Below are 27,954 nucleotides of genomic sequence, written 5' to 3' on the forward strand. Positions count from 1 at the left end.
TTGGGTCTGGAGCTCAAAGGAGCAATGATGGAGAAATAGATTTGGGAATCATGGACATTATTGGTGGAATATCATTATAGTAATGAGAGTATAGACAATTGCCAGGTCATAAAGAATATAAAGGAGCCAGGGAACACCAGTATGCAAATGGCATGCAGAGGAAGAGGCAATAATGAAGGAAACTGAGAGAAGCTGACAGAGAGATGAAAAGGAATTGTCGCTAGCAGCAGTTCTCAATCATGTGGGCTTCAAACACTTGTGAAAGGTGTTACAAGAAAATGATTACAAAAAATCGTAAAAGTACGGAAGTGAGCAATGATTTATTTTTTGTTTTTATAAACTAGCATAGTCAGGATTGTCAGTTCAAATCTCATTCTTACCCACATGCTGTCTTCAGTGGAGGAAAAAGTAATCAAATTAAAGTTAGTGTGCCAGGAATTGTGCATAAGCCTGGGTTGCCCACAGGAGTGTTGATTGGCAATGTGTGTTGCAGAGTAGATAAAGAAGACTGGGAACCGTCGCTCTCCAGTTCATGCATTGCCTTTGCACATGTGTGATTTCATGGTGTCCTGGAATTGGCATGGGCTCCATAGTCTGAAGGATTTGGGCTTGAACCTCAAGTCTTTTGCCACTTGGCCAAGTTATGTAGCCTCTCACAAGCCTGTTTCTTCACCTATAAAATGAGGATAATAACTATCTCCTTCATATCATAACAAGGATTAAACAACTACATTTATTAAGCACAGTGCTGGGCATTGAATGTCGGACAGTATAGGCAGAGGTTACTTACAGTCTAGTGGAGGGTGTTCCTAAACCTACAACTTTAAATACAATGATTAACAGAACGGTAGGTAGGGAGTTCTCATCCTGGGAACTCTGGCAGTGAGAGCATAGTTAGATATTATTTAGAAGAAGATTTGAACTTAAATACTTTAATAAAGTACTTGGAGAGGCAGAAGGTTGACTTTATTCCATTCCTGTTGCACTCTATGCCCTGAAATTGGAAATTTATCAGTTCTAAGCCAATGCTGTTGTTCATTGGTAAGCACTCTATAAAATGTTAAATCTATGGGATTCCTTTGGTTTGATTTGAAAAAGTAGAGAGTGGCTACCATCTCTTGAAATTAGCACACAAACAGGTATGTGCTGCTTGCTCTTTTCTCTAAACTAAGCATCTCAAAAACAGAAAATCCAGCAGGGATTAGACCTTTTATGTGTAAAAAGAGTAAAAATTCTGAATCTGAATTTCAGCCTTTTCCAGATTTTTATCCCCCAAATCTAAAACAAACAAAAAAATTGATAGCTTGAGTAGGAAGACAAGATTAAATAAAAATTGGCTCAAATTTAGTGTACTAGCACTGAATTGATTAAATATTACTTCCCAATTTAATGCCAAGTTTAAGTTAGGAAAGAACGTGGGTGCCCCAATCTAGCGACAGTTTCTGTCCTCTCTTCCCAGAACTCTCTGTACAATGCTGAACACACAGGGCTGTACTCCATGTGAGTTGTAGCAATATGGGTCTCAGATCTCACTGCAAAACCTGATATCATGTTTTATGAATGATTCTTTGTTCTATATTTTCCACACCTCTTCTGCTTCCCATCATGAGGTATGATTGAAAATGGAAGGTAAAATAAATCAGTTAAGTCATTTGAGGTGTCACTCAACAAGACATTCCTGAATCCAGAAACATGAATTGCTTTGAAAAGCAGAAGAATGTCCTTATTTCTCTCGTTGTCTGACTTTTCATCTCCAAACATACAGAGGATAAGATTCACAAAAACATTCCATGGGATGGAGAAAGGAGAGAAAATACAACTAATAAAAAACAATGGGCGACTGGCCCCGGGGCCCTCGAGTGGTTCAAGTTCTGTGGGCTCCGCTTCCGTGGTCCCGGGGTTCAGGATTTGGACTCCGGGGGCAGACTTACTCCACTCATGAGCCATATTGTTGAGGCATCCCACATACAAAGAAGAGGAAGATTAGCACAGATGTTGGCTCAGGGCTAATCTTCCACAAGCAAAAAAAAAAAAAAAACAATGGGCTCCATACTTCTGAACAATTAGTTTGGTGATTTATGATATAACTTACAAACTATTTTCTGAGTAGTTGTAGTTTTAGTTTTTGTTATTTTTTTGTCAATGGTGTATAGAGAGCACATACCTTATTTATGTGCTTCGGTGGGTTCTCTAATGCATGGTATTTATGGTTTCTCTTCAACATTAGGGCCTGTATGCTGTGGGAAATTTTCTGCCTAGCGAAGAGAGTATGTTTCAGCACAGAGAAGCCCTCAGGTCTCTGACAGACCTCAATCAAGACCCCAGCCGCGTTTTAGCTGCTAAAAATGGTAGCAGCAGTGATGGAATTGCTCACACAGAAGGCATTCTCAACCGAAACCACAGAGATGCTAGCTCGCTGACAAACCTCAAAAGGGCAAATGCTGATGTAGAAATCATCACTCCACGGAGCCCCATGGGGAAGGAGAACATGGTTACCTTCAGCAACACTCTGCCTAGAGCCAACACCCCATCCGTAGAAGACCCTGTCAGAAGAAACGCCACCATCCATGCCTCTATGGATTCTGCTCGATCAAAGCAGCTCCTCACCCAGTGGAAGAATAAGAATGAAAGTCGGAAGTTGTCCCTGCAAGTTATAGAGACTGAGCCTGGACAGTCACCACCCAGATCCATAGAAATGAGGTCAAGCTCAGAGCCATCGAGGGTGGGGGTGAATGGAGACCACCATGGTCCTGGCAATCAGTACCTCAAGATCCAGCCTGGCGCTGTCCCCGGGTGTAACAATAGCATGGCTGGGGGACCGAGAGTGTCCATTCAGTCCCGCCCTGGGTCCTCACAGTTAGTGCATATCCCTGAGGAGACGCAGGAAAACATAAGCACCTCCCCCAAAAGCAGCTCTGCTCGCGCCAAGTGGTTGAAAGCAGCGGAGAAGACCGTGGCCTGTAATAGAAGCAACAGCCAGCCCCGAATCATGCAAGTAATAGCCATGTCCAAGCAGCAGGGCGTTCTCCAAAGCAGCCCCAAGAACACCGAAGGCAGCACGGTCTCCTGCACTGGCTCCATCCGCTATAAAACCTTGACAGACCACGAACCCAGTGGGATCGTGAGGGTTGAGGCTCACCCGGAGAACAACAGGCCCATCATACAGATCCCGTCCACCGAAGGCGAAGGCAGTGGCTCCTGGAAATGGAAAGCCCCTGAAAAAGGCAGCCTTCGCCAAACTTATGAGCTCAACGATCTCAATAGGGACTCAGAAAGCTGTGAGTCCCTGAAAGACAGTTTTGGCTCTGGAGATCGCAAGAGAAGCAACATTGATAATGATGAGCATCACCATCATGGAATCACCACCATCCGCGTCACCCCAGTAGAGGGCAGTGAAATTGGTTCAGAGACGCTGTCCGTTTCTTCTTCTCGTGATTCCACCCTGCGGAGAAAGGGCAACATCATCTTAATCCCTGAAAGAAGCAACAGCCCGGAAAACACTAGAAATATCTTCTACAAAGGAACCTCCCCCACACGGGCTTATAAAGATTGAATGATGGCCATTCAATCATTTGGGCGACCTCCAAAAGACCACGTACTGATTCTACCTGTGCTCTGTTCCAGCGATTGGGAAGTCTTCTCATCAAACTAGATTATCCACCATCAGCCCGGAACTCAATGACTCTTGAGAACTACTACACTCAAGCTTGTAGATTTCACATCAAGGGGAGGGAAAAGCACAATGCAAGAACCTAACTAATGTGATAATCTGGAGACTCTTAAGACCTATGTTCAAACTCAAAAGGTTTGCAGAGGGCAGTATCAAAAGAAAGTGGTTTCCTTCACTGTATACTATTTTACTTCCTGAATGTGCCAACCTTAGGGATTTTTCTTTATAATTAGCTGTGGGAATCCAGAACATGCGTTTTCCCTACAGCAGAGGCCATGCAGTATTATATATTCATTTTGCAGAATCTGCACCCAAAGCTCAATACGGGTGGTGCTGATTATTATAGTACATATACCATGTAAACTCTCAAATTCTATTTAGCTGTGAAATAGTGGTGTGCAATTCCTTGTCAAAGAAATGCTACTGTATTAAGATGCTGGCTGCTTTGTGTTAGAATAGGACACCCCGCAGCTCCTCTGTAGTGGCTCTGTCACAGTCAAACAATGAAAAGGTTTTGTGCATTTCTTAAAAATTATGCTTTCTTCAAGAACAAAAATTGTGTAGGAGTATTTTCAGTGAAAGAGAATAACTAGTATTTTTCTGCATAGTTTTTTTTGCTGCTTACTTTTTAAGTATAGCTCCTGCTAATGAAGAATCTGTTTTTTAGTGAGTACTTTTGCATAATTTAAAAAATATATTGTTTGAGAGAGTTTTTTGAAATTGTGATCATATTTTGCATTTTATGGCTTCTCCTTCATCTATTGATTTAAATTTTTTTGATATTATTCATGTTTTCTTCTACTTTTAAAGGAAAAATAACAGTTGACATTCCTTGAGCAAAATATACTGCTGTGAATTTATAAACAAGAAATCTAAACCAAAACTTGACCTTATGGGTTACATTGCCAGCAATGTTGGTCAAGTCTTCCCTTGGATGTCTCCAACCAGCTGGCTTAGGCTGCTATCTTAACAGGTAATCCAAAAATTCCATTTGGTTCCAGATTATAAACTTTTTTGATATCCTGATAACCAGTAAATTGGAGCCACAGTACTTGGGTTTTACCTTCTTCCCTAAAATATTTTTGTTAATTGGACACCAACAGGAAGACTCTGAAAAAAGTGCAAATTGCTAAGTAAAAGTATCTCACAATATAAATTAAGAATGTATTTCTTCAAAATATCTAAATAGGCACAGTTTTAGTGCTTAACGTGCAAACAACAGTTTTTGCTACCTAACCTGAATGAAGCCTTCAGCCTAAATCAAAGGGAACCAAGATTATCAATAAGCAGAAGATAAAAACAAAACATTTTGAGGTGTTTTTCAGCTTAAAAATTTATTTTAAGCATGAAGAAATATTTGGTTCTTGGAATTTAGTGTTAAACCTTTTTTACACCATCTTAAGAATTCTAATATACACTTGCTGATTGCCAAGGGGATAAAAGGGAACAACAAAGCTGGTTGATCTGATCTCAGTTTAGTTTTCAATGAGAACAGAAGGAATTGTTTAGAGATGAATCGTGCCACATCATTATCAGCTTCTAGAGGAAAAGGGCAGAGCTTTCTAGAGTCACCAACCTCCTAAAGCATTAGGGTTTTAGCTGAAACCAGCTGAATTGAAAACTCTGGCAATAAAATACAGATTCAACTATATCCTTCTGGCAATTTCCTTCTCAGAGAGGGGGGAGTGGGAGTAAAATGTTGCCTTCCTCACTTCTCACCCCCACCACAATCATGACACTCCTACTGGCTTTTGCCGGTTGATAGAGGGAAAGGTGGACCGGTTTTAGTACTCTGAACTGAAAAAACAAACTGCAGCATTTCAGGTGCAGTATGATATTTCCTAATCTTTCCTATTTCTTAAGAAAAGATTTTAAAGTACTTCTCTAGTCATTGAAGTTTTTTTTCTTTACATAAATATTGATATATTCTTTTTCTACTCAAAGTGCCAAAGGCTACAGTTTTTAACGACTTCAATAATTGTACCACATTGTTAAGGAAATATAATGATAGTCACTAGAACTCAGACCTCTGCATGTATATTTGATAATACATCTTTTGTAAAAAAAAATTACAAAAAAAATTTGTTTACATTCCACTGGTACCTTAATTTAAAATAAATGAGACTAACAGGTGGTATCTCTTAGTGTTCTATTGATCTTATTTGCTAATGAGAGCACTTCTTCCTTTGTTAGGCTGTGCTTTACTGATAAAACCAAGCATTGAATAAAGAGAGTGAATTATCTTTTTAAAGTATATAAAATTATGAAAATATATAATATATATATAAAGTATTGTGTTTAATAAAATGTTATGCAATGTTTTCCAAACTGATAAAGTTTGTAAAGTGCTATAATGTATTTTGTTAAGTACAGATCAAAGCTATTGTGTGAGTATATTGTGCTAACATCATAGAAATAAAGATTAGATTTCTTCATCAAAATTGGAACATTTTGGTTTTTTACTTCAGAGTATGAATGGATAATAACTTGGCTTATAGAAAAAGAGCTGCAAAATAAGAATGAATCAAAACTGATTATATTCATAGTTGTTTAGAAGAAAGTGTTGCACTAAGAAAGAAAAGTTTGTCAAACTATCACATAATGTTTCTTGACCATTTAGAATTTTTATTTTATGCTTATTAAAGGAGATCTTTTAGATTTATTTAGGCATAGATTTTTCATGTATCGATGTTATAGAGTATAAAAAAAGAAAATATGAAAGAGTCAAGGCCAAGTGTTCTGAATCAATTTTTGACTAAGAGTGGTTGATGTGCATATTGTTCCAAATATTATTCCCCTTTGTGCCAGCTTTTCTTAAGAAGAATGCTTTACTATTGACTCCAGGATTATTTTCACAGCCGTTAACACCTGTTCTATGAGTTGTACTGCTTGTACTCTATATATCTCACTAGAAAGTATTAAAACAAGTTCTTAGACCACAATCAGGACTTATACTTTACTGAAATGATCCTTAAGTGGTTCATTGACTGAAACATGAAGTTACAGTTGTCCAGTAATACCACCAAGTTCATACAGTTGTCCAACAGCAACCAAGTTCATGCATACCAAGCAACTATAACACGATTGTTCCCTGGCCAATAGCCTTGTAAGATGCTATTTATGGTAGAAAACATACTAGTTTTAGAGCAGTTAACATGTGAAAAAACATGTGTATCTTATCTTGGTTGAAATACAACATTAAGCCTCTCTGGTCTTGATTTTTTCATCTCTAAAATGGGAACATTCATACATTATCCTTGCCAAAAGATATTCTAAAGTCTTTTCTAAATTTCTATGGATTAGCACTGTGTATTTTATCCAGAGAGCAAAAACTACTTACAAGAAAATAGGAAATAGCTTGCTGGTCTAAAACGACTAACAAATGAGTATTGTCATCTTTGACCACAAAGTTAATATAAGCAACCCAAATGGGGTTGCTAAGAGCCTACATCACCATTTTACTACATAATATATCAAAATAGATGATTTGTATTCAAGTACCCCTGATCCTAGTACCTTTCTCATGAGGTATCAGGTGAGTGGATTCTGGGTATATACATAAGAAGCTATCATTAGGGGCCATATCATTTCTGTCTTTCACAGGTCAACTCTTTCCTAGATATCTAAGGGTCCTTCATATTACAGTTCAAAGGGAATACGAAAAATTATGCATGATTCAGAGTGTAATTTCATTAATATAATTGAAGGAAATCAAAAGGAATTGAAATGATTTCATCAAAAAGGAAAATGTGGCCCAGAAAATGAATAATGATCTGTTTGTGACTGGATAGTTCATTTCCTCTGCTTAGTAAATGTGTCTCCTGTTTTTATTCTGTTGAAACTTTCCAAAATTTTCTAGGATCAGATGTTCCAGTTTGAATAAAATGTAGATTTCAGTAATGGTGCGTGGTATCGCAGGTAAGATCCAATTATAGGAAGTTCCTAGTGATCATGCTTTCTAGTTGCGAGAGAATATCTAAATGAGTCCTCTGATACAGAATGAGTTTTATTTCACTGTTCATACAATTCAGTGTTAGTCAATGTAAGTCCCTAATTGCGTGTTTTTGTGCACTACAGTCAATGATAAGGAGGGGACAACTGAGAAAAACTGTAGTTCTGACACCAGTTCTATTTTACAAACTTGCTGAATGCCCATTTTTCTCCTTTATACCCCCTACCTTAAGATTCTCAATCATTGCCTACAAGAAAAATCTGTCTAAACTCTAAATAGCATACAACAGGTGTACAACATTATAATTCAACATCTGTATACACTGCAAAATGATCACCACCGAAAGTCCAGTTACCGTCCATCACCATGCAATTGACCCCCTTCACCCCCAATCTCCTTCCTCTTTTTAACCACAAATCTGTTCTCTGCATCTATGAGTTTGTTTCTATTTTGGGGTTTTTTGTTTGTTTGTTTTGGCTTTTTTTAGATTCCACGTATGAGTGAAATCATACAGTATTTGTCTTTCTCTGTCTGACATATTTCACTTAACGTAGTACCCTCAAGGTCCATCTGAATTGTCACAAATGGCAAAATTTCATTCTTTTTTTTCAGCCGAGTAATATTCCATTGTATGTATATACCACAGCTATTCCACTTCTGGGTATTTATTCAAAGAATACAAGAACACTAATTCAAAAAGATATATGCACCCCTATGTTCATTGCAGCATTATTTACAATAGCCAAGATATGGAAATAACTTAAGTGTTCATCAATAGATGAATGCATGAAGAAGATGTGGTATATAAAATCTCCTTTTTGTCTTAATCACCTCAGGCCCTTCTGTACTCGGCTACTACCTTATGGAAAGAAATCTAGATACTGTCTACACTAGGAACTCTTTTTTTCCCCCACCATGTTATGGTTTATACCCTCTAGCCTATGATTTCCCTCTGAGAAAAGATAACGTAATCTTTGAGTATTAGGAAAATCTAATTCACTCCACCCCCAGTCCAATCTTTCCCTTATTGCATCTAAATTAAATAATGACAGATATTTCCACAGATATTTCTGGAGGTATGAAAAGAGGTATTTTCAAAAATTAACCAAAATATGTCCAAGACTTAAATGTAAAATGTAAAACTATAAAAATTTTGGTAAAAAAAAAAAACACAAGAGAAAATCTTCAGGATCTAGGACTAGGACTCTCTACTACTCTTTGGTTGGATATGTGCTTTGCAAATATTTTTTCCAGTCTGTACTTTATTGTTTCATCCTTTTAACAGAGTCTTTTAAAGAGCAAGTGTTTTTGATTTCGATGAGGCCTAATTTATCTTTTGGCCCCTTCATGGGCCACATTTTTTAAATAAAATCTAGAAATATATAAAAAATTCTCAAAAATAAACAATAAAAAGGCAATAATATAGTAAACAGTAAAGACTAAAAGAGTAAAACAGTAAAATAAAAAAATGGACAAAGATATGGACAGACATTATACCAAAGACAATATACAGATAACAAATAAGCATATGAATAAATATTCAACATCATTAGCCATTTGGGAAATACAAATTAAAACAAACACAATGAGATATTACTATATACCTACAGGAATAACTGACATAAATACCAAATACATAATACCAAACACTAGCAAGAACGTGGAAAAACTAGATCACTGATACATTGCAGATGCAAATGTAAAATGGTATAACCACTATGGAAAGCAGTTGACAATTTCTTTAAAAAAAACTTACTAAACTAAACATATACTATCATTATGACCAAGTAATTTCACTCTTGGTCATTTATCCCACAGAAATGAAAACTTATGTCCACACAAATCATGGTACCTATATTCATCTCAGTTTTATTAATAATAGCCAAAAACTGGAAACAATCTAGAGGTCCTTCAGTGGGTGAATGGTTAAACAAACTATTATACAAACATACCATGGAATATTGCTTAGCAAAAAAAAGAAATGAGCTACTGATACAACCTTAATGAATCTCCAGGGAATTATACTGAATGAAAAAGCCAATACCAAAAGGTTACACACCGTATGATTTCATCTCAAGCAACAGTACAAACATGAGCAGCCCATAGTTGGAGAAGTGGTTTTACCATCTTTAATTCCTGGCTTCCAAAGTTGCTCTAGTTGTCATGATTTCCCAACAGAAGTGGGGGCGAGAGGGAGGGAGTCAAGGATAAGCAGGTTTATCTTTCAGAAGATGATATAGAAGTTGCATCTGTCGTGTATAATCCACCCAATTGGTGCAAAATACAACACCATGATGCAAAAGAGTCTGCGGGGTGTAGCCCAGCTGAGAGGGCCTGGGCCCAGCTAAAATTTTGTATCTTCTCTAACCAAATGGAAAAGGATGAGAACGGCTCCTGGAAGCCAATGATCAGTCTTTGTCACACCAGTTTCAAGACCGTTCACAATACCACCTACAGACCTTTATATTCTACTACTGCTCCATAAAAATATATTGCTGCAACAGACTTGGCTTCGTGATTGTGTGTGTGTGTGTGTGTATGTGTGTGTGTGTGTGTGTGTGTGTGTGTGTGTGTTTATTTATTTATTTATTTATTTATTTTTAACTCTCTTTCTGGAAAGTCTTTGCTCGCCTTTTTAAATCCCCTTTGTCTTTCAAGGCTAAATCTTCCTTTATACAATTTTAGAACTGGAAAGTATTTGAAATACCACTCATCCTTTTAGATACAATCATTATAATTGTCTATTTTTCACACATGAGAAAAGTAGAATGCACGAGAAGTGATTTACTCGAAGTCACACCACTGGTAGGTATCAGGAGGGCACTGAGGGCAGGGAACAGCTACCTTCTGTTCATTTTTTAATTCCTAATGTTTAGCACATCACCCACCACATAGGTTGGACACTCAATAAACATTTGAAATGAATGAATGAATGAATGAATGAATGAAAGAAAGAAGTATTCTGACATTGGGGTCGGTACATTTTCAAAAAGGCTAAACTAACTCTTCCTTTTGAGAATATTTATATCTTTGTTCTAAACAATCAGTGTATTCACCTCATCATAGTTTGTACTATTAATCAACCTGATTAACAAGGCATTGAATGTTTACTACACACTAAATCGAAAGCCTTCATAAGCAGCTTCTAGTACAATAGATGCTTAATAAATACACAAATAATTGAATAAGTGTGTTCTATCTACTAAGAGTGAAAAAAATTATGAAAATACAGAAATAACAAAATTTATTACACAGAGAAAAGTATGAGGGAATTTGGAAGAGAAAGAATTGGTTGTCCGTTTGATTGCGCCCTGAAGTTCCACAGTTCTCAGAAATCCCCTCCGAGACTCTGAAGCCAGAGTCTCCTTTCCCTTATTTGAAGCATCTTTTAAGAAATGTTGACATGGTCTAGCCAGATTTCTCGGAACAAGCTGTCTCCTCACAGTAGATATGATTTCACAACAGTTGTTCGTTCAAACGTTCCCACCTCCACAGTAGTCTCTGTGAAGGCAGTGGCAGGGAAGAGCACCTACTTATCCTATCATTTAGAAAAGAAAACAGAAAGCCCTCTTTATAGTCAGCATTCAAGGTTATTTTTCAAATTCAAAATCAGATATTAGAGTCCAGGGACTACAATGATTTCTTTATATCTGGCATATCCACTGTTCCCCTATTCCCACCCAATCTGCCACTAGGATATTACAATTGCTTATTTTCAGAATTATGGAACAATGAAAGTGTCTTTGGGGTCAGGCTGACAAGTATTCAAATTCCAGCTGTGCCTACTGTGTGCCTCAGTTTTATTGTCTGTACAACAGGGATAATAGTTTAGGGTTGGTATGGAGATTAAATGAATAAATACAGGCAAAGCATTTAAAACAACGTGGCAGTATGTATTAGTTCTTATTCTGGGGCAACATTATGTGACTTCTTTATCTCTAGTCCTCATCTCTCCCTAGAACTCTAGAACCAAATATACAACTGCCTACTTTATTGATATCTGTGCTTAAATATCTATAATTTTCTCAAATTTAACATTTTCAAAATACATTTCCTTGGTCCTGGCCTGGTGGTGTAGTGGTTAAGTTCCCATGCTCTGCTTTGGGGGCCTGGGGTTGGCGGGTTTGGATCCCAGGCGTGGACCTATGCACCGCTCATCAAGTCATGCTGTGGCAGCATCCCATATAAAGTAGAGGAAGATGGACGTTAGCCCAGGGCCAGTCTTCCTCAGCAAAAAGAGGAGGATTGGCAGTGGATGTTAGCTTAGGGCTAATCTTCCTCACACACACAAAAAAATACATTTCTTGTTTTATGTTTCCAAATTTATTCTTCCATTTTAGTAATTGCAAACTGTCCACTTCCCCGCTACAGTTGGTAAAGCAGAAAATCTGAACTATGTACTTAATCCATTCCTTTCCCTTACCATTCACTTCTAAACCAAGTCGTATCAAGTCTTCCTCCAAAATACATCCCAACTATAACCTCGTTCCCCCATCTTCACTGCCCTTAACCTTGGCTAGAACCACCAGGAACTCTTGATACTCCTCTCTAGGCTTGAGGCTTCCATTTTGCCGCCCTATAGTCCATTCTTCCTACGGCAGCCAGAACAAACTTCTTAAAAACATAAGTCAGATCAGATCTCCTCCTAAAATTCTCCAAATGGCTTATGGAAATTCAGTTTCCAAAAACACAGAAACTTCAGACATGGGTGTCTAGTCCCCTTCGTTGTTAAATAGAGGTTTCCTGATGAAGGAACCTCAGCCTTCAGTGATGTTACCTGTGACATGGGGAAAGTAGAATGAACTCAATCTGAGCAGAGGGCGTACTGAGAAAAGACCGTACCTGTGACCTCTATTCAATGACATTACCCATGAGATCTAAGGATGTCTAGTGACCTTAATTAATCCAAATAAAGTCACCTCTAGTATTATTGATGCCTCAAAATAATTTGTTTAGTAATTCAATTGGTAAATACTTATTACTCACATTCAGCATGTCTATGTTCCAGACAATGTGCTAGATTTAATTCTTTCAATGTCTCATCACAGTGATGAGAAATAGATTTTCAGAGATCCTCAAAGTTCTTCAGTTGTTTTATTTGGGAGGAAAAACAAGACAGTGTATGTTTTAAAACCACTGTATTCCAGAGCACAATTCTATTAACTGCCATCTACTTTCTTAAAAATTAAATAAACACCTCTCAACATATGTCCAAGTCACAGAATTATTAATATCAAACTCTTCCTCATACATGTAGCAAGGTCAAAACTTACATCCTACATACAAATATACAAAGCAGGACAGAATACCTTTTTGTCCATTACTATTCTCAGCTTGCTTGGAAGATACTAAAATTGCCAGGTAAAGGCATATCAGCCACTTTTCCTATAAAATAGTCTCTCTTGGATAAAGGTTCAATATTTTTAGGTTTCTTATCCTCACCTTAATTCTAGCCAAGTAGTTAAGATGGCTTCTGGGAACAGGACAAAGCTAGTGTATCCAGATGGCAGTAGAGTTGGTAGTGACTAGTCATTAGGCTAGTGTTTTGTTCTCAGCCCTCACTAGCTTCCATGGCAATGTCTTTTGTGCTGCTAGCACTGGCTGCTGAAGTGGGCAGCTAGTAAATTTGGGGTCTGTTCTTTTAGTGTTTTGAGCCCCGTTGTCGTACATCCTTCACTGACTTGGCACCACCCCTCCACTTGCTGGAATTCCAGATTCTTTGAGTCTGTCATATCTTCTATCCCACTCTAGGTGAGGCTATGCTACTATGGGGTCATCTCACTCACCGCTTTCCACAGAAGCCCCATGGCAGACCTACCAGTCCTCAATTCAACTCTCTTCTATTTTTCTCCTGGACGTATTTAGGGATTTCTGTTGCCTATATGCTACAGGGGAGCCAAGTCTCATGGGGCACATTCTCAGGCTCTCTCTTTGTTTTTACCCCTGCACCAGCAATTTCCAACTACGCACTGCACCTCAAGGCTATAAATGTGAATAAGACACTATTTCTGTGTCTGAGGAGCTCATAGATGGGTGAGGAAAAGAAATGTAAACAAAAAAAAATGTCATTTGGTATGGTAGGTCCCCATGTACAATTGCGACACAAGGATGAGAGTGGTAGCCCCTCTCTTAAATTCTTTTTAACTGTTGGAAACTATGAGACAGAAATTCTTGTAAGAAATAAAGCCATCTGTGAGTAAGTAACAAATATGGAATCAAGGTGGTGTCATTATAATTATTCACATGTGACTATCTCTGCAACTTGAAGGCTAATGATTTATTGTCTTAGAAAAAGAATTTGTTGTGAATTGTCTCTTATTCCAATGACTGCAGCCAACTAATTGGAGCAGGTTTTCTACTGCTGCTGAACATACACAGAATTAAGGCAGATATTAAGAAAAAAAAAAATAGGGAATTCTAACCACACTATTAGAAACCTGGCCATTATAGCGAAAAGCCAGGTTAGTTGAATGTGCCTTAGAAATTCCAAGCAATTAATCTTCAAAAATGAATTCCTGAATTCAACATAAATCCTATCAGGGCACAAATAAGTGAATTGTTGGTGAATAGCCACAGGAATACCCTTACATTTCCTCATAACCTAAAGGAAATCAAGAATAGATTTCAAGCATATTGAGTGGACAGGTATATCAGTCAGAGTGTCAGTAGAAAATGGGTGACATCCTTAAAGAGTTTAATTGAAGAGATTCAGGACGAAGGGAGTATTCAAAGAGGTGTGAGCAGAGTTAAGAGAACCCATAAAGGGTGATAAAGCACACAGGAACCAGCAATAGCGCTAAGTCATTACTAACCCTAAGCCTAAAGAGGTGGTGAGTTCAAGCGTTGCTAAATGATGGTGCTGGAAATTACTCATCTCCACAGAACATCTACACCCTCGGAGGTTAACGTGCCCTTTCTTCCCTCTGCCTGACTGTATACAACGCTATTTACATTTTTTTTTTTTTTTAAAGATCACAGGTCTTTTTTTTTTTATTATTGTGAGGAAGATCAGCCCTGAGCTGACATCCATGCCAATCCTCCTCTTTTTGCTGAGGAAGACCGGCTCTGAGCTAACATCTATTGCCAATCCGCCTCCTTTTTTTCCCTTTTTCTCCCCAAGGCCCCAGTAGATAGTTGTATGTCATAGTTGCACATCCTTCTAGTTGCTGTATGTGGGATGCCGCCTCAGCATGGCCAGACAAGCGGTGTGTTGGTGCACGCCCAGGATCCAAACCCGGGCCACCAGTAGTGGAGCACACACACTTAACTGCTAAGCCACAGGGCCGGCCCCTATTTACATTTTTGATAATAGCTGTCATGGAATGGACTGTGTGTTCCCAAAATTCATATGCTGAAGTCCTAAACTCCAGTACCTCAGAATGGACCTGATTTTGAGACAGATTTTTACAGAAGTAATTAAGTTAAGGTGAGATCATTAGGATGGGTCCTAATCCACTATAACTAGTGTCCTTATAAAAAGGAGAGATTTGGACACATGCATATGTATAGAAGAAAGACATTGTGAAGAGACTCAGGGAGAAGATAGCCATCTACAAGCCAAGGAGAGAGAGGCCTGGAACAGATCATTCCCCCATAACTCTCAGAAGGAAACAACTCTGCCAACACCTTGATTTTGGACCTCTAGCCTCCACAACTGCAACAATAAATTTCTGTTGTTTAAGACACCCAGTTTGTGCTACTTTGTCATGGCAATCCTAACAAACTAATACAAGAGCTGTTATCTAAGCACGCATAATGCTCGCCACTGGATTCATTTTCCCCAGAAGGTGCCTCATCTTCAGATCCTGAAGAGTCGAGACGGACTTGTGAAGCATGTGGAATGACACTGCCACAAGCGGTGAGGAAGAAACAGGGTTTAGAAACAGACAACACTGAGTGCAATCCTGGCTTAATCACTCACCAATTCTGTGACCTTGAGCAGCTCTCTTACCCTGCCTGAGATCTCCTCATTTATAAACAATTTTTATAAATTTATTAAAAAAATTGTTTGTTGTGAGAATTAAAATCCAATTATAAATGTATACCCCAACTGTCATTTTTATCATCCCTTTTAAGCATCACGTCCTTCGAGTATTTTTAGGAAAAAAAGGCAGGTCGTTATCTCAGATTCACTCTGTTTTTTTTTTTTTTTTTTGTGAGGAAGATCCACCTTAAGCTACATCCATGCCAATCCTCCTCTTTTTGCTGAGGAAGACCGGCCCTGAGCTAACACCTATTGCCAATCCTCCTCCTTTTTTTTTTTTCCGCCTTTTTCTCCCCAAAGCCCCAGTAGATAGTTGTATATTATAGTTGCACATCCTTCTCGTTGCTGTATGTGGGTCGCCGCCTTAGCATGGTCCAACAAGCGGTGGGCCGGTGCATCTCTGGGATCCGAACGTGGGTCGCCAGTAGCAGAGTGCACACACTTAACCACTAAGCCACAGGGTCGGCCCCTCAGATTCACTCTTGAGTTGTCCACCCACCAGTTGCTTCTCAGCATGTTGTACTGATATGTGCTCTGCTGGTATCTCAGTAGCCCACTGCTGACTTTTCTACTAGTTGCCACCAAGAACTATTTAGACATGGTGGCTTAATACAATACTGTTCCTTTCACATAGGTTTAATGGGGTGGAACATTGAGGAACAGCACATCTTTGTTCTCCACGTTACCATATTTATGTCTATATAGATGTATCCAAGTAACCATAGGAAATTATAAACATAGGAGGTAACAATATTAAAACTTTGTACTAAAATTAATTTTCTGCAATTAAAGAAAAAAGAATCTAGGAAGTTAAACTCTTCATAAAGGTTCATCATTGATTACCTCAGTTTCTCACTTTGCTTCTATTTCTTTATAATTGAAAGAACCTCTTCTTTTTTCTAAACCCTGTTGAGTAAATCTGTAACTCATCTCCTTCTGATGTGAGCTAGCTTCACCCCATTCCATCTACCTTTACTTAAGTTCTGCCTGGCTGTTAGAATAATGTCCTGGGAAGAGAAGTTCTGGGAAGAGTCTGTGGGGGACTTTGGCTACCCAAGTTCCACCAGGAAATTTAAATTTGGACCCTTTGATATTTTCCTATCAGAATGAGTTACAGATAGTACCCTTGATTCTTCCACCAGTTAACCACTGAATCTCTCTCTCTCTCTCTCTAAGGTGCATGCTATTTCTGTTATCCTTCGTTTCTTTCTTAAGCACTGCCTCCACAGTTTTCATCCTCTTTTCTTTTCTTATGACTCTTTGAGAGTTTGTGTCTCGTCTTCTCAGACAGGACTTTTTTTATTTCTTAATATTCAAGGACAAGTGTTCATTAGTTTTCATTTCATTTATGACATTACTTTTCTTGGTTTAGTCTTCATTAATCTTTGGTTTGTCATGTTTCTTTTCTCCAGGGTATTTCTCCCCACTTCAAAAAAAACAAAAAGGTGGGGGGACCGGTCCAGTGGTGTAGTGGTTGGGTTCACACACTCCACTTTGCAGCCAGGGGTTCGCAGGTTCTGATCTCGGGCACGGACCTACACACCACACGTCAAGCCATGCTGTGGCAGCATCCCATATACAAAGTAGAGGAAGACTGGCACAGATGTTAGCTCAGGGACCATCTTCCTCAAGCAAAAGGAGGAAGAGTGGCAGCAGATGTTAGCACAGGGACGATCTTCCTCACCAAAAAAAAAGGAAAAGAAAAGAAAACCTTTACATATGTCCCAAGCTGGTCCCTTTCTAATTATGCCTCAAGTTAAAATCTGACCTGTTTTTTGGGAGACAGCTCTTTGTTGAGAGACTGTACAGAGATGTCTTTATTGTCTTGTTATCTTAAACAAAAATTTCCAGGATTTTTTTAAATAAACTTTATTTTTTACAGCAGTCTTAAGTTCACAGCAATATTGAGCAGAAGGTACAGGGATTTCCCATATAGTCCCTAACTCCATACATACATAGCCTCTCCTTTATCAACATCTCCCACCAGAGCAGTACATATGTTAAAATTGATGAACCTACACTAACACATCATTATCACATAGCTTATATTAGAGTTCACTCTTGGTGTTGTACATTCTATGGCTTTGGACAAATGTATAATGACGTGTCCATCATTATAGCATCATACAGAGGAGTGCTCTGCCTGTTCATCGCTCCCTTTCCTCCAACCCCCGCAAGCCCTGATTTTGTTTTGTTTGGTTTAGTTTTTGTATTTTTTTATTGCAATATAATTGACATATAACATTATATTAGTTTCCAATGTACAATATAACGATTTAATATTTGTATATATTATGAAATGATCACCCACTGATCTTTTTACTGTCTCCATAGTTTCGTCTTTTCCAGAATGTCATATAATTGGAATCATATGTTATGTAGCCTTTTCAGACTGGCTTCTTTCATTTAGTAACATGCATTTAAGTTTCCTCCATGTCTTTTCATGCTTGATAGCTCATTTCTTTTTAGCACTGAATAATATTTTATTGTCTAGCTGTACCATAGTTTATTCACCCATTTAACTACTGAAGGATATCTTGGTCGCTTCCAAGTTTTGGCAATTATGAACAAAGCTGCTATAAACACCCATGTGCAGGTTTTTGTGTGGACATTAGTTTTCAAATCCTTTGTATAAATGCCAAGGAGTGTGATTGCTGAATCATATGGTAAGAGTATGTTTAGTTTTGTAAGGAACCTCCAAACTGTCTTCCAAAGTGGCTGTACCATTTTACATTCCTATAAGCAATGTACAAGAATTCCTTTTACTTCACATCTTGGGCAGCATTTAGCAATGTCAGTGTTCTGGATTGTGGACATTCTAATAGGAGTGTAGTGGTATCTCTGTTGTTTTAGTTTGTAAATCCCTGATGACATATGATGTGGAACATCTTTCCATATGCCTTATCATCTGTATATCTTCTTTGATGAGGTATCTGTTAAGGTCTTTGGCCTATTTTCTAATCAGGTTATTTGTATTCTTATTGTTGAGTTTTAAGGATTCCTTGTATGATTTGGATAATGGTCCTTTATCATATGTGTCTTTTGCAAATATTTTCTCGAAGGCTGTGGCTTGTCTTTTCATTCTGATGAAGTAAAACTAGACATCACTTCCATGTCTGGTTCTGATGCTTGCCCTGTATCTTCAAATTGCATTTTTTGCCTTTTGATATGCCTGGTAATTTTTATTGATAGCTGGATATGATTTTGGGAATCAAATGGATGATACACGTACAATTTTAACACTACAAATTAATAAATAACATGAATATAAATTAGTGAGTACATTTAGAGTTTGCTTGTTAAAAAACTTACATTTTAACTTCCTTATTATATATAGCTGAAGGTAGAAATCTCATGAGCTGTGATATATTCAAGTAAATGGCTTCAGTGAATGTTTCATGTGTATCTATGGATTGACAAGGTATTTTCATCTGTAATTCAGCTGGCTACCACCAGGAGACAGTAGTGTCACTCATGTTATGTAATTAGAATGTAAGGTTTAGTTCTGATATCTCAACATAGTAATTTAAATCACAATGAATAAGCTATTTGATATTTATTAAAATAATAAATCTGCTCAAATATTAAACACATACATTTATATAACAAAGAAAATGGCATTTAAAGCACGTCTTTAAGAAATATAAGATCCAGCCATGAAACAAGGTTGGTTTATTTAAGCTAATTTTGGTCACTATATAAATCAACACTCAGGGGAGAATACAGTGCAGACTCCATTCTGCACCTGGGAGGAGTTGCTTTATCAGCCCCCTGAAGCCACTTCTGCCAGCTCAGTGTGGAACTAGAGTGGCTCCTTTCTCCTCCTTCCTTTAAAACAACGGGGCTCAGGACTGCACGGGCCCCAGCACAGCTGCTTTAGGAGGCACTGCAGGTGCCCTTGCTGTTGCTGTTGCTATACAGAAACTAGATATTAGACATTCTTTGTGCCTGTGCAGAACTCCAGTACCAACTCAGCGGGTGCCTGCCACTTGAGTCCTCAGCAGTGCTGTTGAGTCCTCAGAATAACCTCGCACAGTAGACACTATTATTGTCCAAACTTTACAGATGAGCAAACTGATGAACTGTAAGGTTGAGAACTTGCCCAACAACATAAATCAGGACTCAAACCCAGGCTCTTTAGATGTAGAGCCTGCCCCACATCTGACTGCCCATATATAATGCATCCCTTAGTAGTATTGTTATTATTAGTTTATTATTCAGTTTTAAATGTAGCCTTCCTAAAAATAATAAAACAGATAATGCTATAATGAAAAAACTTCAGCACCCAGTTCAAGTCCTAAAAATTTAACTGTACTCCATTTATTCAGAACTCTGAAAATATTATGATTTCAGAGTCATTCATAGGCCTTTAGCCTTTGTTTCACAAATTAAAAAAAGAAAAAAATTTATCTAGGGCCTATTCTAAACTAGGCTCTACAGAAAAAAGAAAAAAAAAAATGTGAGTAAGAGTTGATCATTGCCCTCAAGGAATTGCTTGTTTTTCTACCACTTATGAAAGAATCTTATTAAATGGCCTCTTTTGGCTATTTCTAAATTATTAATTTTGTATATTTGATAAGAAGGAGATAACTTTTACTTCCTGACTAGATTTTCAATCTTTACTTTTGCCCTTGATCATTCATCTTCCAAGTCAAGGGAGAAAAATATTGAGAAAAAAAGTGCTGCACATCTCTTGACTAGGATCTTAAAGTGTGTGCTTCCAGCTCACTTTCCAACCCAAATGCAGTTACTGAAGTAAAACATATTTTTAAAGGGTGGCCCGACTCTCTTGTCTCTCTAATTAGTTCTTCCTCCCCCAGTGTTTTTCTTCTCTTTGCTCATATTAGTCAGTTTATATTGAACAAATGTCTTGACTCTTCCAGGCCTAAAATTTTAGTCTGTGTCCAAAACACATAATATTACTGATGACATTTCGTTTGAAAGAAGCCAAACTTTTGTTCATTAATTTTTTGAAAATATGTTTACTTGAATGAAAGTTCTATAAATAATTTCATACGACACTGATTATTTCATAAGGTAAAACTGCAATGTGATCTACATGTTAACAATTCTACATTTTAATAACTACCTCAGGAGATGATTATTCACACTGCCCTTTGTAAACCATTGCATTAGGACGTCTTCACCAGGAGGACAGGTGCTGTGTTTTACTCACCGGTGTATTTCTAGCGCCTACTATAATGCCTTGGCCTTGAGAAACTCAAAATCATTCATATGGATTTATTAAATCCTCCCAACAACTTAATAGTTATTACCATTTCAATTTGGAAAATGAGAGACAAAAACACTAAGTTAATCGACTCTGTCAAGCTCACTAACTAGCTAGCTGTTGACAGAACAGATTTTAAAATCCAAGGTTCTGGGATTGCAGCTCTGTCTGTGATGGTGTGCCACAAAAATCTGACTTTTTCCTCCCTTCTTGGTGAGTATCAGACTCAAAAATGTAAATCTTTCGGGCTAGAGGAAACACCTAGATTTGGAGGGAGGTGGAGCAAGGAATTTAATCCACTAAATCCCATCAAGGGAATTTAGCTTGGAAAATTCCTTATCAACAGAAAAAAAAATCATTGATTCTTTCAATTACACTTTTGAACGAAGGCCTTGTTGTAATATGAGTTCAGTTTACCTTTTAAGCTAAATGTAAATCAAATTACTAATTCTTTTTTTTTTTTCTATTTTTTAAAAAACACTATAGTTTATTTAGAGTCCTTTAGATGTAGCATTAGGGGAAAAAGAAAAAAAGGCCTCTTCCAAAATCCATACCAGTCAGGTCATGATTGCTATCTCTAAACTTTTAATCTATTTCTAAATTTTTGTTAATCAATAGACACAGGGAGCATGGCAGGAGCCTATGCATTCACACTGTCCCAGAACTGAAATGTTCCCAGTAAGTAACCATCATCTTTCAGCTCTGTTATCCCTGCTCTGTTCACTTCCATGCATGCCTTGTGAGACCTCGGAGCATCATCCTTGAGCTGCTTCATTACCAAGTCAGAGAAATTCTTTCAGTTCTTGTGGTCTAGATTGTTAGACATATATAAACAAGCGGCATGTGGGTTTATGCATGTATGTGCATAGCCCTTAAGAAAAAACATATACCTATAAGTGTGTTAGTAAAAGCTTCTAAGTGGCTGTATGAATATTTCATGTTTCCTCCTGGCCGTTGCTTCTGTAACCCGTTTCTAAAGTGACAAAAGAGAGAGAGAAAGAAGAGAGCAGGAGAGATCAGTTTCCATAGGAACAAATGTAGCAAAGGAAAAACGTGCTAGAGCCAGAGTACTGCCTTGAGGTAAACTGAACTCACACCACCAGTGTGTCATGAGCAACACGTTTACCTAATTTAATTGCATTTTCAAAAGTCATCTCTAAAAACTTTCCATAGGTAGTAAGTACTTACAACTTTAAAGTATATAAACATGGACTATCTGGTCTCTGAAAATAAAAATATTTTAAATCAGAAAATTATATTTTTTATTTGGATTGATACTATTTAAATATGAGGAGGAAAAAGCCAGCTAAAGCATGATAAATATTCTAGGAGAAAATTAAGGCAATACAAAATAATTACTTTTTTAAAATGTTAACTCTGTAGTACATCTAATTGTAAAACACACTAGCTACTTGACAGAGAGCCTGAAGAATCAAAAAATAATAATAATAAAGTATAAGTAACTTACAAAACTTTTCTAAATTTATAAGATGAATTGATATGAAATAATACAATTTAGAAGAAAAATTGGTAACTTACAAATAACTTCTCATAATCCATATAAGAAAGCAAGGGTAATCTGTACTGTATTTTAAGGGCCCAGAGGAAAAATTCCATTTTAGAAAAATATATAATTCTCACGTAAACTCTCAAACTTCTGCTTATAGCTTTTGAAGAAGAGTTTAAGTATGAAAAGTAACAACAGTAAGTTCTAGAAACCTCAGAATTATCTTTAAAGTCTTCTTTCCTCCTTCTCCAACTCATCATAAAACTCTTCTTCTGTCACTTCTCGTCCTTTACCCATGACCTCGCTCCAGCATCCCCCCTCCCCAACCCCTTCTCTGGGTCCCCACCCTGCAAGCTTCCAAAGCTCCAAAGCAGAACTGTTCTTCCTGTCTGCATTTATGTGCCCGCACTCCCAATCCCGACGGGCAGGCTTCTCATATGTTTGCCAGCAGGGTCTGATTAATTATCGTGCAATATAATATAAATGACTGATGAGGAGGTCAGTGTGCTATACTTCCCAGAGTGACCTGCATTTAAAAGGGAGATTTATAATCCAAAAATATTAACTTGCTCATTCAAATCCTTTGGAAATGGGAGAAACAATTTTTTACTGAAGTAAACAAATGAATACGCATAGGAAGAATAAATCTATGAATTTCAGCAGTAATGCAACTGTAGATCCTATAGTCTTAATTTGCATAATTTTGGGCAACTAGATCCTTCACATCCAACCAACGAAACTTTGGAAACTTAGAAGCAACCCGATTTGTTCTTCACCACCTCTCCCACAATGCTGAATTTGTGGCACCTGGTATCTTTAAAATGGAAGTAAAGGTGCAGTTAAAAACAAGAAGCTGTTTAAGAGGCAGAAAAAGCCACCAGGTGTCCTTCCTCACCATCCTTCCCCAAACCCCTGCCACAGAAGGCTGAAGGTTTGCTCCTGAGATGGTGAGACAGAGGCTTATTTGAGAGGGTAAGAAGTCCGTCCCTTGGAAGCACACACCATAGATGGGGGAGGAATCCATATTAAAAATTCAAAGTTAAATGAGAGATTATCAGTCATATACTGAATTTTGAAAACTCAACTTCTTCCCTCAGTGGGCTCTCAGAAGGATGGCAGGTAGGCTAATAATTTCCGAGTCAAAGGCTGAAAAAAATCGTTTCAGGAAATTTGGTGCAAGAGAAAAGAACTAAAGATACTGATATCAGCCCAGGAGATTAACCAGGCCAGAGATCAATGAATCAAGAAGATATAATAGTCCAGAGCCGGCCCCGTGGCTTAGTGGTTAAGTGAGCACGCTCCGCTACTGGTGGCCCGGGTTCGGATCCCAGGCACGCACCGACGCACTGCTTCTCCGGCCATGCTGAGGCCGCGTCCCACATACAGCAACTAGAAGGATGTGCAGCTATGACATACAACTATCTACTGGGGCTTTGGGGGAAAAAAAAGGAGGAGGATTGGCAATAGATGTTAGCTCAGAGCCAGTCTTCCTCAGCAAAAAAAAAGAAGAGGAGGATTAGCATGGATGTTAGCTCAGGGCTGATCTTCCTCACCAAAAAAAAAAAAAAAGTCCTAAGTGTGCATAAACTTATTAAAAGAACTTCAAAATATATAAAGCAAAAATTAACAGAACTAAAGGGAGAAATTAACAAATCCACATTCATAGGTGGTGATTTTAGCATCTTTTTTCTTTGTGATTGATAGAATAGGCAGAAAAAAATATCAATGAGAACACTGAAGTTTGAATAACACTACCAAAACTTGACCTGATATTTATACATTACACACTACTGCAGAGTATACATTCTTTTTAAGTGCACCATGAAACACTCACTAAGCCAAACCATATGCTGGGCCATAAAACACGTCTTAATAAGTTTAAAAGGATTTAAATCATATGTTTTCATACCACAGCTGCATTTAATAAAAAAAAAGATATCTACAAAATCTCTAAATATTTGGAAATTAGTCAACTTCTAAATAACTGATGGAACAAAGAAATCACAAGGGAAATTATAAAATATTTCCTATAAAATGATAATAAAAATACAACATACCAAAACTAGCAGGATGCAGCTAAAGCAGTGATGATGCAGTACTCAGAAGGAAATTTATAGTTTTAAATGTTCATATTTAAAAAAGAAGAAAAATGCAGAGCCAATGATCGCATACAAGGCATTGTGTTAGAAACCAGAAATACGATGGTAACTAAACCATAGTCCCTGTCCTGATGATGAATACAGCTTGGTGCAATGGTTGCCATATTTTAGCATGAATAATAATCACCACAGGTATTTATTAAAATGTAGAATCATTAAAATGTAGACCAACTTACAGTTTTCCCTTATGAAGCAATCACTGTTATGCTTCACAATAAGGAGATCCATGTGGCTAGCAAACATATGAAGTCCTCAATTTCATTATATATTAGGAAAGTGCTAATTAGAAACAATGAGAATTCACTACACACCCACCAGAATAGCTAAATGAAAAGGACAGAAAATGCCAAGTGTTACAAGGATGTGGAACAACCGGAACTCTCACATACTGTTGGTGGGAATTTCAATTGGTATAACTACTTTGGCGGACTGTGTGGCGGTAATGGCTAAAGCTGAATATGTGCATACCCCATGACTCAGTAATTTACTTCCTTAGTATATAGCCTACAAAAATGCTTGCATATGTTAACCAAAAACCATGTACAATCATATTCAGAGCAGCACTGTTGGTAAAAGCCAAAATAAAAACTACCTAAATGTCAACAGTAGAACAGATAAAAAAAATTGTGACATAGGCACACAATTAGATGCCTTACAACAATAAATATGAAAAACCTACAAATACGTGCAAAAGTTGGATGAATACTACGAAGGTAATGTTGAGTAAAAGGAGCAGCATCAATAAAAAAGTATATACAAAATAATTCTATTCATATAAATTTCAAAAACAGGCAAAACTATTCCGTGGTGGTAGAAGTCAGAATAATGTTTAGCTCTGGGAAGGGTGAGTAGTGACTGAGGGGCATGAACCTAGCTGGTGGGATGCTGGCAATGTTCTGTTCCTTGACTTGTGTGCTGGTGACATTTGAGGCTTCACTTGATGAAGATTCAGTGGGTGTGAACATGGAATTTGTTCACACAAATTGCCTGTTATATTTCAATTAAAAGTTCAAATAAAAACAGAAGAAATATTTTCCTTTGTTTTTAATTTGATTCATAAAAGTCATTACCAAAATATCTTCATTATCAGGGTTTCTTATGCCTAGAGTTGCCAACCAATGTTCTTTTTCTCATTACATTTAGTTAAAATGGCTTGTACTGTTCTATTAGTTCTCACACTTACTATGTACTATTTGGGTGTTCAAATGAATGGAGGACTTTAACATTGTCAGAGTCAAATAATAAGTTTAATATTTCAATCAGAGAATTATTTTTGAGGTTAATAATTGAGTATGTAATCCCGCTGTCCCGCTATGTAATCCTTTTTGAATCAGGGTAGTGTGGTTTATAGCTCCCTGAGAGTGGTGGTAGCTACCTGAGCTATTTCCCTTTGGGAACGGAATGCATTGCTTTCTGCAACTGAGTAAGTCTGTATTGAGTCATAATCCTCCTATTCTCGACCAATGGAGAAATCTGGTGTAATTTAATATCCATTTCTTGCACTCTAATCATTTTCCTTTTCCTTTAGTAGACATATGGGAAAACAATCACTTAGTCACTGGTTTTTGCAAGTCAACTTTTGAGAAGCCTTTAATTAAACAAGAGAATATTCATAGAAATATGAATTATCTTGTGCTCCCTAGTAAATTATAAACTTCTTTTGTTGTTTAGGAAAAAATCCAATTATTCATAATGGTTTATGTGAAGTTAAACTACAAATTGCCTTGGAATTTAGAGTGTAACTGATATTGATTTACTAAATAAGAGATCTTGACTCTCTGACTTTCCTTTCATACAACTCCATTTTAAAGCACCAAATACCCGCAGGTGAGAAAAGTCCATTCATTAAACCATTTATCAATGGAATATTTATTATCTTTTGTTTTACTTTTTATAAATTAAAATATATTTTTAAAAAGGGAAAATAAATTCCATTCCCACAAGAATTAGCTGTAATTATTACTGCAATCTTATCAGTGAGTCACAATCATGAGTTCAGGAATCATTGATTGCATTAGTGCACCAAACGTGCCAGCTGAAAATACCTACGCAATTAATCGTCAAAGGATTTTATCACTTTGATGGTCTTATATTGTGATTCCTGACCTCTTCTTTAGTTTCACTCAGTGGATTTAACACAAAGTTGTGTAAAGGCAGTTGTAGGGGTGGATTCGAGCCAAGATATCTCTCTGCCAAATCAAAACGATTTGGACATTACACTTGAGATAGGTTTAATACTAGAAATTTAGAGAGGGGAAGAATAGTCGTTTGCCTTAAGATATAGACCTCTCAAAATACACTAGAGTTTTATATTTATCCAGTTGTCTTAAAATAACTGACTTCTTGACAGCATCTTAAAATGAGAGCATGCCTGGCTTCATTACAGTTGCATGCATTTATGCTAATGGATAAACCATAATTGTAAACTGGTTTTTTTCTATCATCCTTTAAAAACATTATATTTTGCATTTTTTCTAATAATTAAGAGAGATTTTGTGTTTTATTTGCTTTCTATTCATAATACTTACATCTTTACTTACACTTTCATGGTTTCTGAACTGATTGCTGTTTTAGTTTCTATGGTAACACTGCCAGTTGCCTACCTATAAATAGATATTTTATAATAGCAGGCTTATGAAAGTTTAATTTTTGAATACCCTTCTGCAATACGGAGAATTGCTAGAAAAATAACATATGAATCAATGTTTAGGGAAACAGATATCTTATACCTGTCAGGATGTAAAAATAGAAGACTAAAATTGAAATTCATGTAGATGCATGCTGGCAAGTACGTGGTAAAAAAGAGAATATTTGAGTATTTAAAAAGAAAAATGTACAGTTGGGATACACTTTTAATTTTAGCCCCCATTGAAAAATTCATGGTATCTTTTTAAATAACGTTATTAACCAGACACAAACTCTCCAGACTGCATTTCTTTCATTGGTGTCTTACACTAGTCTTCAACATGATCTTGTAGAAACTCTTATATATGGATATCATCCTTTGGTTATACATATATAATCTCCCAATCTGTTCATTATCTTTTAACTTTCTTTGTATTATAGTTTCATTTTCCATACAGTATCTTAATTTATGTAGTCAAATATGTCAGTGTTTTCTGTGGCTTCTGAATCTGTGTCTCACTTGCATGTTTTTAATCGATCTAGAATTTATTTTTGTGTTTCTTGTGAGGTGAGAATCTATTTTTTATAGACAGTCAATGGGATTTTCAGCACTTATCCTCTTCCCACTAAATTTAAGTGCCCTATCTATCATATGTTAAATTTAAAATATACATGGATCTATTTTTGGTCTTTTCATTTATTTTTCTATTCCCACAATGATAATCCATTCACTAGTATGTTTTAAAATATAGTAATGTGTTTCAAATGTGTGTTAGTATTCTGTTTATTTGTGCTTTTATATGAACTTTAGAATCAGTTTGAGGTTC

The 27,954-nt window shown here is 37.1% G+C and overlaps 1 protein-coding gene and 1 long non-coding RNA gene across 2 annotated transcripts in view; one reads left to right on the forward strand and one right to left on the reverse strand.

The window, feature by feature from the left end:
• PLPPR4 (phospholipid phosphatase related 4) overlaps window positions 1–5,979 on the forward strand; it is a 44,079-nt gene extending 38,100 nt beyond the window's left edge. Inside the window, exon 7 of the mRNA XM_058538611.1 lies at window positions 2,228–5,979. Coding sequence (XP_058394594.1) covers window positions 2,228–3,553 — 1,326 coding nt within the window. The 3' untranslated portion in view covers window positions 3,554–5,979. The remainder of the gene's footprint in view (window positions 1–2,227) is intronic.
• The window catches only part of LOC131404193 (uncharacterized), an 84,024-nt gene continuing 59,244 nt past the window's right edge, over window positions 3,175–27,954 (reverse strand). The window contains exon 3 of the long non-coding RNA XR_009219741.1: window positions 3,175–3,442. This is a non-coding gene — a long non-coding RNA (uncharacterized LOC131404193). The remainder of the gene's footprint in view (window positions 3,443–27,954) is intronic.

Source organism: Diceros bicornis, chromosome 4, assembly GCF_020826845.1.
Source record: "Diceros bicornis minor isolate mBicDic1 chromosome 4, mDicBic1.mat.cur, whole genome shotgun sequence".
NCBI lineage: Eukaryota > Metazoa > Chordata > Mammalia > Perissodactyla > Rhinocerotidae > Diceros > Diceros bicornis.